The sequence below is a fragment of the Lipotes vexillifer genome, unplaced genomic scaffold, assembly GCF_000442215.2.
Source record: "Lipotes vexillifer unplaced genomic scaffold, Lipotes_vexillifer_v1.1 scaffold313, whole genome shotgun sequence".
Taxonomy (NCBI): domain Eukaryota; kingdom Metazoa; phylum Chordata; class Mammalia; order Artiodactyla; family Lipotidae; genus Lipotes; species Lipotes vexillifer.
The window spans coordinates 454,976-467,489 of record NW_006781950.1 but is presented as its reverse complement, the minus strand read 5'-3'; the positions used below and the strand labels follow the sequence as shown (position 1 = coordinate 467,489).

The window sequence follows — 12,514 nt, the reverse complement described above, 5'->3', positions numbered from 1 at the left end:
TCTTTCCCTTTTCTACTCGGTCCAAAAAGAAAAATGGCCTCATATGAAAGTGGATGTGCAGCTTTTTTGTCCCCAACATTCCTGTTACATAGTCCAACTGACAAGACTGTATATAATAAGTCTGGAAATTCTTTTTTTTTTAGTTTTAATATATATTTTTTAACATCTTTATTGGAGTATAATTGCTTTACTATGGTGCTAGTTTCTGCTGTATAACAAAGTGAACCAGCTATACGTATACATACATCCACATATCTCCTCCCTCTTGCATCTCCCTCCCACCCTCCCTACCCCACCCCTCTAGGTGGACTCAAAGCCTGAGCTGATATCCCTGTGCTATGCGGTTGCTTCCCACTAGCTATCTATTTTACATTTGGTAGTGTATATATGTCCATGCCACTCTCTCACTTCATCCCAGCTTACCCTTCCCTCTGCCTGTGTCCTCAAGTCCAGTCTCTATGTCTGCGCCTTTATTCCTGTCCTGCCCCGAGGTTCTTCATGACCTTTTTTTTTTTTTTTAGATACCATATATATGTGTTAGTATACGGTATTTGTTTTTCTCTTTCTGACTTACTTCATTCTGTATGAGTCTCTAACTCCATTCACCTCACTACTAATAACTCAATTTCGTTTCTTTTTATGGCTGAGTAATATTCTGTTGTATATATGTGCCACATCTTTATCCATTCATCTGTTGATGGACACTTAGGTTGCTTCCATGTCCTGGCTATTGTAAATAGAGCTGCAATGAACATTGTGGTACATGACTCTTCTAGAATTATGGTTTTCTCAGGGTATATGCCCAATAGTGGGATTGCTGTGTCGTATGGTAGCTCTATTTTTAGTTTTTTAAGGACCCTCCATACTGTTCTCTATAGTGGCTGTACCAATTTACATTCCCACCAACAGTGCAAGAGGGTTCCCTTTCCTCCACACTCTCTCCAGCATTTATTGTTTCTAGATTTTTTGAGGATGGCCATTATGACCAGTGTGAGGTGATACCTCATTGTAGTTTTGATTTGCATTTCTCTAATGATTAGTGATGTTGAGCACCTTTTCATGTGTTTGTTGGCAATCTGTATATCTTCTTTGGAGAAATGTCTATTTAGGTCTTCTGCCCATTTTTGGATTGGGTGATTTGTTTTTTTGATATTGAGCTGCATGAGCTGCTTGTATATTTTGGAGATTAATCCTTTGTCAGTTGTTTCGTTTGCAAATATTTTCTCCCATTCTGAGGGTTGTCTTTTCGTCTTGTTTATGGTTTCCTTTGCTGTGCAAAAGCTTTGAAGTTTCATTAGGTCCCATTTGTTTATTTTTGTTTTTATTTCCATTTCTCTAGGAGGTGGGTCAGAAAGGATCTTGCTGTGATTTATGTCATAGAGTGTTCTGCCTATGTTTCCCTCTAAGAATTTTACAGTATTTGGCCTTATGTTTAGGTCTTTAATTCATTTTGAGTTTATTTTTGTGTATGCTGTTAGGGAGTGCTCTAATTTCATTCTTTTACACGCAACTGTCCAGTTTTCCCAGCACTGCTTACTGAAGAGGCTGTGTTGTCTCCATTGTATATTCTTGCCTCCTTTATCAAAAATAAGGTGACCATATGTGTGTAGGTTTATCTCTGGGCTTTCCATCCTGTTCCATTGATCTATATTTCTGTTTTTGTGCCAGTACCATACTGTCTTGATTACTGTAGCTTTTTAGTATAGTCTGAAGTCCGGGAGCCTGATTCCTCCAGCTCCGTTTTTCTTTCTCAAGATTGCTTCTGCTTTTTGGGGTCTTTTGTGTTTCCATACAAATTGTGAAATTTTTTGTTCTAGTTCTATGAAAAATACCATTGGTAGTTTGATAGGGATTGCAATGAATCTGTAGATTGCCTTGGGTAGTATAGTCATTTTCACAATGTTGCTTCTTCCTATCCAAGAACATGGTATATCTCTGTATCTGTTTGTATCATCTTTAATTTCTTTCATCAGTGTCTTATAGTTTTCTGCATACAGGTCTTTTGTCTCTTTAGGTAGGTTTATTCCTAGGTATTTTATTCCTTTTTGTTGCAATGGTAAATGAGAGTGTTTCCTTAATTTCTCTTTCAGATTTTTCCTCATTAGTGCATAGGAGTGCAAGAGACTTCTGTGCATTAATTTTGTATCCTGCTGCTTTACCAAATTCATTGATTAGCTCTAGTAGTTTTCTAATAGCATCTTTAGGATTCCCTATGTAGAGTATCATGTCATCTGCAGACAGTGACAATTTTACTTCTTCTTTCCTGATTTGGATTCCTTTTATTTCTTTTTCTTCTCTGATTGCTGTGGTTAAACCTTCCAAAACTATGTTGAAAAATACTGGTGAGAGTGGGCAACTTTTTCTTGTTCCTGATCTTAGTGGAAATGGTTTCAGTTTTTCACCATTGAGAACGATGTTGGCTGTGGGTTTGTCACATATGGCCTTTATTATGTTGAGGTAACTTCCCTCTATGCCTACTTTATGGAGGGTTTTTTTTATCATAAATGGGTGTTGACTTTTGTCAAAAGCTTTTTCTGCATCTATTGAGATTATCATTTGGTTTTTCTCCTTCAATTTGTTTATGGTTTATCACATTTATCAATGTGGTTTATCACATTGATTGATTTCCATATATTGCAGAATCCTTGCATTCCTGGGATAAACCCCAGCCGATCATGGTGTATGATCCTTTTAATGTGCTGTTGGATTCTGTTTGCTAGTATTTTTGCATCTATGTTCATCAGTGATATTGGCCTGTAGTTTTCTTTTTTTGTGGCATCTTTGTCTGGTTTTGGTATCAGGGTGATGGTGGCCTCATAAAATGAGTTTGGGAGTGTTCCTCCCTCTGTTGTACTTTGGAAGAGTTTGAGGAGGATAGGTGTTAGCTGTCCTCTAAATGTTGGATAGAATTAGCCTGTGAAGCCATCTGATCCTGGGCTTTTGTTTGTTGGAAGATATTTAGTCACCATCTCAATTTCAGTGCTTGTGAGTGGTCTGTTTATATTTTCTATTTCTTCCTGGTTCAGTCTCGGAAGGTTGTGTTTTCTAAGAGTTTGTCCATTTCTTCCAGGTTGTCCATTTTATTGCTTGTAGTAATCTCTCATGAGCCTTTGTATTTCTGCAGTGTCAGTTGTTACTTCTCTTTTACATTTCTAATTCTATTGATTTGAGTCTTTTCCCTTTTTTTCTTGATGATTCTTGCTAATGGTTTATCAATTTTATCTTCTCAAAGAACCAGCGTTTAGATTTATTGATCTTTTTTTATCATTTCCTTCATTTCTTTTTCATTTATTACCGATCTGATCTTTATGATTTCTTTCCTTCTGCTAACTTTGGGGGTTTTTTGTTCCTCTCTCTAATTGCTTTAGGTGTAAGGTTAGGCTGTTTATTTGAGATGTTTCTTGTTTCTTGAGGTAGGATTGTATTGCTATAAACTTCCCTCTTAGAACTGCTTTTGCTGCATCCCATAGGTTTTGGGTTGTCGTGTTTTCATTGTCATTTTCTAGGTATTTTTTGATTTCCTCTTTGATTTCTTCAGTGATCTCTTTGTTATTTAGTCGAGTATTGTTTAGCCTCCATGCGTTTTTATTTTTTACAGATTTTTTCCTGTAATTGATATCTAGTCTCACAGTGTTATGGTCAGAAAAGATCATACTTGATACGATCTCAATTTTCTTAAATTTACCAAGGCTTGATTTGTGACCTAAGATATGATTGATCCTGGAGGAAGTTCCATGAGCACTTGAGAAGAAAGCGTAATATGCTGTTTTTGGAAGGAATGCTCTAAAAATATCAATTAAGTCCATCTTGTTTAATGTATCATTTAAAGCTTGTGTTTCCTTATTTAATTTCATTTTCGATGATCTGTCTATCGGTGAAAGTGGGGTGTTAAAGTCCCCTACTATGATTGTGTTACTGTCAATTTCCCCTTTAATGGCTTTTAGCATTTGCCTTATATATTGAGGTGCTCCTATGTTGGGTGCATAATTATTTATAGTTGTTATATCTTCTTCTTGGATTGATCCCTTGATCATTATATAGTGTCCTTCTTTGTCTCTTGTAATAGTCTTTATTTTAAAGTCTATTTTGTCTGATATGAGAATTGCTACTCCATCTTTCTTTTGATTTCCATTTGCATGCAGTATCTTTTTCCATCCTCTCACTTTCAGTCTGTATGTGTCCCTAGGTCTGAAGTGGGTCTCTTGTAGACAGCATATATAAAGGTCTCATTTTTATATCCATTCAGCCAGGCTATGTCTTTTGGTTTGAGCATTTAATCCATTTACACTTAAGATATTTATTGATATGTATGTTCCTATTACCATTTTCTTAATTGTTTTGTGTATGTTATTGTAAGTCTTTTCCTTCTCTTGTGTGTCCTGCCTAGAGAAGTTCCTTTAGCATTTGTTGTAGAGCTCGTTTGGTGGTGCTCAATTCTCTTAGATTTTGCTTGTCTGTAAAGATTTTAATTTCTCCATCAAATCTGAATGAGATCCTTGCTGGGTAGAGTAATCTTGGGTGTAGGTTTTTCCCTTTCATCACTTTAAATATGTCCTGCCACTCCCTTCTGGCTTGCAAAGTTTCTGCTGAAAGATCAGCTGTTAACCTTATGGGGATTCCCTTGTATGTTAATTGTTGCTTTTCCCTTGCTGCTTTTAATATTTTTTCTTCATATTTAATTTTTGATAGTTTGATTAATATGTGTCTTAGCATGTTTCTCCTTGGATTTATCCTGTATAGGAATCTCTCTGCTTCCTGGACTTGGTTGACTATTTCCTTTCTCATGTTAGGGAAGTTTTCAACTATAATCTCTTCAAATATTTTCTCAGTCCCTTTTTTTTTTCTCTTCTTCTGGGACCCCTATAATTCAAATGTTGGTGCGTTTAATGTTGTCCCAGAGGTCCCTGAGACTATCCTCAATTCTTTTCATTCTTTTTTCTTTATTCTGCTCTACGGTAGTTATTTCCACTGTTTTATCTTCCAGGTCACTTTATCCATTCTTCTGCCTCAGTTATTCTGCTACTGATTCCTTCTGGAGAATTTTTAATTTCATTTATTGTGCTGTTCATCATTTTTGTTTGCTCTTTACTTCTTCTAGGTCCTTGTTAAATGTTTCTTGTATTTTCTCCATTCTATTTCCAAGATTTTGGATCATCTTTACTATCATTCCTCTGAATTCTTTTTCAGGTGGACTGCCTATTTCCTCTTCATTTGTTTAGTCTGATGGGTTTTTTACCTTGCTCCTTCGTCTGCTGTGTGTTTCTCTGTCTTCTCATTTTGCTTAACTTACTGTCTTTGGGGTCTCCTTTTCACAGGCTGCAGGTTCGTAGTTCCCATTGTGTTTGGTGTCTGCTCCCAGTGGGTAAGGTTGGTTTAGTGGGTTGTGTAGGCTTCCTGGTGGAGGGGACGGGTGCCTGTGTTCTGGTGGATGAGACTGGATCCTATCTTTCTGGTGGGCAGGACCATGTCCGGTGGTGTGTTTGTGAACTTATTATGATTTTAGGCAGCCTCTTGCTAATGGGTGGGGTTGTGTTCCTGTCTTGCTAGTTGTTTGGCATAGGGTGTCCAGCACTGTAGTTTGCTGATCATTGAGTTGAGCTGGGTCTTAGCATTGAGATGGAGATCTCTGGGAGAGCTTTCACCATTTGATATTACGTGGGACCTGTAGGTCTCTGGTGGACCAATGTCCTGAACTCGGCTCTCCCACCTCAGAGGCTCAGGCCTGACACCCGGCCAGAGCACCAAGACCCTGTCAGCCACACGGCAACTGGCTGTCCACCAACTGCGGGATGCGTTCAAGCTTGTGCGACCGCAGGTGAACTTGGAGGGACAGAGTCTCCGGGCTGCGCTGGCACTTGAGAGGCGGGTGTCCATGGCAGCTTGAGTTTTAATATTTATTTTCACTCTGGGTTTCATACAAGTGGGCAATATGAAACTGAATTTCAACACTGTACAAAGTACAGGGCTTAGAGTCAATCAAAGCTAACTGAAAATGCTTTAAACTAGATTCATAGTCTGTGTTCACTTTGAACATAAGCCCAAGTCATAAATGAAATTCCTTGGCACGACAAAAGCTGTGATCAACATAAAGCAACTCTTGAAATGCTTTAATTGCCCTTCCAATAGTCAGCCTATAAACTGTAGTATCTCTGATAAGCAGATAATGCTTTTGGATAATCTTCCAATAAGAGGTTGAAGCGACCTGACAAAAGAATTCAGACTCCACTTTTCCTTCAGCTTTTAAGATTAAAGATTCATAGCAGCGAACAGCCCTCCAAAACTGAGTCCATCAACTTGCAGAAGTTTGTCGATTCCTTGCTCCAACTGCCAAGTGCTGGGGTAGTCAGTGATGCTTCAGGGAATTTTGAAGGGAAGATCCTCAGTACAAATGGTCCCGGCAGCTGCTAGGGCCTTGCCCCAATATCACCTGACTGGGGCCAGCTAGCCACAAGCAACGAGGTTCCTGACTGGCTAAGCCAAATTTGTTACAGGCCAATAAATTGGGAGATGAGGCAAGGAATACAACCTTATTCGGAAAACCAGCAGACTGAGAAGAAGGTGGGCTGAGGTTCCCAAAACACCATCTTCAGTCTGGCAATTCTTAATCTCTTTTGTGTCAGGGACCCCTTTGGCAGTCTGGGAGCCTAAAAGCCCCTTCTCACAACCTTATTCTGAAATGCAAAAAAAAAAAAAGCCCACATAGGATTGCAAAGAAAACCAGATGGATTGAAATGCAGTTTTTAAATATTATTTAAAATGTGATATCATAAAAATTTGCTTTATTAATACATCAAATGACAAGATCTAGCTATGGTGTGGTAACTACTGTAATTTTGAAGTAGTGATTAGCATAAGTGATATTTTGAGACACCTGCAACAACTATGTGTTATGAAAATATCTGTAATTTCTATTGATGGCAAAGTCACCAGTACTGCTAAAATTACTGTGTTTTGTTGCCTAAATACATTGCCAAAATGCTATATTTCAGTTAGAGAGGTTAATGAAAATAAAGATGTAATTTTTTTCCTGCCCAAGGTTACATCAGACCCCTGGTCAAGAACCCCTGCTTGGGCTTCCCTGGTGGGGCAGTGGTTGAGAGTCCGCCTGCCAATGCAGGGGACACGGGTTCGTGCCCCGATCCAGGAAGATCCCACATGCCGCGGAGCGGCTGGGCCCGTGAGCCATGGCCACTGAGCCTGCGCGTCCGGAGCCTGTGCTCCGCAACGGGAGAGGCCACAGCAGTGAGAGGCCCGCGTACCGCAAAAAAAGAAAAAGAACCCCTGCTTAAGTCAGTACATCTGGCTGCTGTCAGCATCTCATCAATCTACACATGGATCACACATACACACACACACACAGCACTGCATGCCCTATAATCTCATTACTGGAATCTGACAGCATATTAATGACACCTATAAAAGACACTTCCCACAAGTCTATATCCTGGAATATCAAGGAGCAGAAAGTGTACATAACAGTGTAGACCTGAATGTCAGTATTCTCTTTAGCCTCCACTTCCAAACACTGACCAGGTGTGAATGGCCACTCCCAACCATGGTTTGCTCATTTTAGCCTGATACTTGGGTGACAATGCTAAGCTCTACAGTTCCACCTGCACTTGCTTTTCTCCTACATTTCAGATGAATTCCAACTTTCCATTTTGCTCATCATTACTCGACAGAATGGGACATATAGTTGCTGAGACAAGACTTTGAACATGTAGTGGAAGGAACACACTCAAGCTCAGACGTCTTCCTCTGGATAATGATGTCAAGCCCCCTGACTGCCCTGCAAATACTCCTTGACAGTAGATAAAAAAATCCTTGGAGGACTTCTGCCAGTTAGGGCAGCCTCTCCCTGTCACTCACTCTGCTGCAAACCCATGAGCATTGTTTTTTTTTATCCTCTGAAACACCAATTTCTTTTAGGTGTCAGTTCCTTAATATGAACTCTTTCCTCTGCCTGGAAAGTTCTTCCCCTTCACACTCTTCCCAGGGTTTGCTCCTCGCATTGATAGTCATTTCCGAGCACTTTATGTAAATTGGGTACTTCTTTTATTCCCTACCTCAAAATCCAGTTTGTTTTTCTTAAATTGCCACAATTTGTAATTTTTCTCTATTATTGGTGTGTGTTTTTTGTCTATCTCTTCTATTAGAGGCTAAAACCTTAAGGGCAGGGACCACATCTGGCTTGTTCACCTCCAAACCCCAGCACCAATACAATGCCTAACACATAGCAGGCACTCAATAAAAATTGGGTGAGTGGATTAATCAGTGGTGAACATTGCCTTTTATGATATGCAGCTCTGTAATCTGTAACATACATATTATACTCTTAAACCAGAGCAGCAATGGAAGGTTCGGCAGGGTGAAGTTATCAGGTAGTATATGTTAAAAAGCATTCCTGGGCTTCCCTGGTGGCGCAGTGGATGAGAGTCCGCCTGCCGATGCAGGGGACGCGGGTTCGTGCCCCGGTCTGGGAAGATCCCACATGCCGCGGAGCGGCTGGGCCCGTGAGCCATGGCCGCTGAGCCTGTGTGTCCGGAGCCTGTGCTCCGCAACGGGAGAGGCCACAACAGTGAGAGGCCCGCATACCACAAAAAAAAAAAAAAAAAAAAAAAGCATTCCTCTGCTTTAGGACCACAAGTAGTATCCCATTTGGCTTCGTTTGATTGTCTGTCCCCTGTTGATCCAGCTGCTACAGTTCACTCTACTTGCTGTGCCAGTATGTAACACATTTGTGTGGAAAATTCTATGCCTATCACTCCAGGGAAGATGGAGTTTGGAAGCACAGAACTGTTTAACCACTGGAACCATGGAGTTTGATAGCTCAGGGCTGCTCCAATCTTGGCTGGCCAGACATACCTTCTGGCAGACTCTCTCATCTCATTGTCATGGTACCAAGGAAATCAGTTTTGTAGTAGTAGTCCCCTCCCTGGAATTCACTTCCTTTACAAGCTATACTTTCATCCACAGATGGTTAATGAGCATTGCATTCAGTGATGGGCCCATTAGTATGGGCTGGGAAGACAAAGGCAAATGAAGCATGCCCTCAAGTGGCTCAAGTAAACCAATAACAACTTGTACAAGGTAAGTTTCTTCTTTTACATTGTTAGGGGCAGAGAGCATTATCTTGGCTCCTAAAGACATTCTCCTTCTAAAACATCTATAAAACTATTTAATGAACCAACATGATAAGGGCACCCACAGACATGCTACTCTATGTGTATGTGTATGTGTATGTGTATGTGTATGGTCACATTTGCCATCTCTCATAAGATCCTGAAAGTAACAAGCAGAAAATGGATCTCCCTCCAAGGGGCATATGAATCAGACTTTATCATTCAGCACGGTTACCTTTCCTTTAAGGGAATGTCTGGAGCTGCTGCACTGCCCAGCCCAGTAAGCACAATGGAACATTTTCCTTGGGATTACCTCACTCCCTGTGACCCACACAGGAAATAATTATTTTGGTAGTCACCAGTAAACAGTGAAACACACTTACTTTAAAAATAAGCTCTTTTTTTAACCCTGCAAGGCAGTGGCTTCACAAGCAGAGCTGGAATTAGTTTCTACCCAAATTCAACAATTTTGTATGTAAATGGTGCCTTATTCTTGGATTGTGGGTTCCCAGATCCAGGCCACACTTCAGAGTTCTGCCAAAAAGCCACAACAAACAGTGGTTTTCTTGTATTGCTGGCTAAAGAAGAATGTGGCATCAAAGAAAAATTAAATTTCTTTTCCTGGGATAGAATATGGAAATTTCATAGATGTCCTAACAACAGGATCAAACAGGATTTTTGGGTCTAAGTGAAAAGTCTCTATCTCCACTCCCTATTCGACCTGAGGCCTAACTTCACAGCCCTTTCTTTCTCTGTGTAACCCCCCAAAAGGCAGCACCCTAACTGGAAGCTACAGAGCTCTGAGAAAAGGAAGGCTACCTGTTGAAACAGATGAGTTAAATTAACAAGGCAATGTTCTCAACTAAAAGACTCTATTCTATTGAAATCCAAAGTCATCAACTTAGGATAGTCCTGAGACCCAAGATAATAAGGGTTTAAACACAATAGGTGGTTTTTCCTTTCTCATCAAACAGTCTGGGGGTAAGTAGCCCAGGTCTGGTGTGGCGGCTCGAGGCTCAGAGACCCAGGTGTCTTCTATCATGTAACTTTGCCATTCTTGGACCCACATGATCTAAGATGGATCACCTTTACACTCACATTCCAGCCAATTGGAGGGTAAGATGGAGAAAAGGATGGCCTGCCCCTTCCTTTAAGGACACGACTCAGAAATGGCATCACTTCTGCTTATATTCCATTAGCCAAAACTTAGTCATATGACCAACAGAACTTCAAGGTTGTTCCCAGCTACATATTGGGGATTCTGTTACCATAGAAAAAAAGGGGGAGAATCAATATTGGGAGACAGCCAGTGGTTTGCCACAATGGTCAATTTTCAGATTATTCCTTTGACAATGGATAAGTTATCAGAAGACCTAGCCTCTTTTCCTTCAAAGCTATTGCACTGTGCCCCCCTCCAAAATTATTCCATTTATCAGACCACCTATGCCTGTATGATAACCTGGTATGCTTAAGGAAGAAAAGGCCATGAGAAGAGAGCTACAGTGTCCATGCACCTTTGTGTGCTGACATCTGGCCAATCAGTAAGCTAGGCTGTACCTCCTCCTGGGAAACTTCCTTGATGATGGATCTGGGTGGGTCTAAGTAGTGCCACCATTTATTCTACAGACCAAAGACCCTGCTTTAAGACCAGAGCTTATCCCATTGTTGTAAGGTTTAGCTTGTCTCACTTTGTCTTCTCTGTAGTCCTAAAAGGAGAAAAAACTAGTAATGAGTCAGGAGTGCAAAACTCCCAGGCAATTTCACCTTTGGAAAGGAGGGAGGATTTCTCCAACCTTGAAACCCTGAAACCCTGTATAACCTAGTACAAAAAAAGAGGGCTACATGTTAACTTGGAACTTTCCTGTGTGTTTCTGAGGTCACTCCAAGAAATATGCCGTGAATAGGGGAGGCATGGGAGTCATGGATCCAGCCCTCTTTTTGGGTCCTTTTAGAGTGAGACTCACTGACTTCAAAAGTTTTAGAGAATTTCTGAGCAGGGACTTTCCAGAGATTTTCATTCATTCAGGAGGAAAGAGTAAGGGACTCTGTGCTGAGTGGATTAGAATCCCACCTGGTGTTTACACTGAACTGCAGGATGTGCTTAATATCCTGGCATGAATAGGCCATCACTTGGCGGCAGCAGGCAGCACCTGTTTACAGTATCCAGTCTGGTCATACAAACCTCATGAAACCTCCTCTAGGATCGAGTGATATAAAAACTAAAGGTATAGATAGATGTTCAGTATGTCAAAGATGAGCTGTGAGGGCTTTCCTGGTGGCACAGTGGTTGAGAGTCCGCCTGCCAATGCAGGGGACACGGGTTCGTGCCCCGGTCCGGGAAGACCCCACGTGCCGCGGAGCAGCTGGGCCCGTGAGCCGTGGCCGCTGAGCCTGCACGTCCGGAGCCTGTGCTCCGCAACAGGAGAGGCCACAACAGTGAGAGGCCCGCATACCACAAAAAAAAAAAAAAAAAAAAAAAAGAGCTGTGAGATGATTCACCAAAGGGGGCCAAGTTGAAAAAATTTCTACCCAGAGGTATGAAACAGAAAAGTAGATTTGTCTTCCATTATTAGCAGACATTGTGATATATGACTACTAAATTATGATAAATTCATAGCAAAAGTAAATGTTTGAGAGAATTCCACTTTATAAAGAGAAAATCAACTTCATTTGACATAAGACCTATATAGAGAGAAGTATAGGAATTTCACCAATCTCACAGCTGATTTTAGTGATATTTTTGTAGCACATGTATCACGGCTGTTATATAATATAGTTGACACACACATATACATATTATAGGACAACAGAATCTTAACAATGATTTTAATCACAAAATGATTCCGAATTCCAACTTAGGTCTCTAGTCAGGGAACATTAGGAAATCCTCTTCCTGTTTCTGCCTTATCCAAAAGCTGGAACAGAACTCTTGGAAGGGGTCCAAGATGTCAGGAAGAAATTATTTTAAGTGCTGTTATGCTTGGGAGGGACAGCAGGGCAGCATGAATTGAGCTCTGTATCTGACTTTGTGTATAGTAACAATAAAGACACCACTATGTTCCTTTCTGGCAACGGACAAGGGAAATCGCACAAATGTCGTACACATAGACCTGTGTAGTCAGCCCTTCCTCTCTCCCTCCGCACGTTGTACAGCCCTCCATTCGCACTCACCTCATTCATTACACCGTAATTATTTGTTCACAAGCCTGTTTCCAGCACTGACCTGTGACATGGGATGGAGTTAGGAACACTAGCTCTGGAGCCAGACTGTAGGATTTAAATCCTAGCTCTGCCCCTAACTAATCGGTGATTTTAAGCAAGTCCCTTAACTTTGCTAAGCCTCAGTTTCTTCAAATTGTAAAATAAAGTTAGTAATAGTATCTGTCTGATAT

At 40.8% G+C, this 12,514-nt stretch overlaps 1 protein-coding gene across 1 annotated transcript; it reads right to left on the bottom strand.

Annotated features, from left to right (window-relative positions):
* Nucleotides 1–5,887: 5,887 nt before the first annotated feature.
* On the bottom strand, nucleotides 5,888–12,302 carry LOC103072747 (histone demethylase UTY-like). The gene is given in 4 exon segments (XM_082930998.1): nucleotides 5,888–6,115; nucleotides 6,117–6,205; nucleotides 6,208–6,280; nucleotides 12,294–12,302. Coding segments are annotated over 4 exon segments (399 nt in total).
* Between the last annotated feature and the right edge of the window lie 212 nt (nucleotides 12,303–12,514).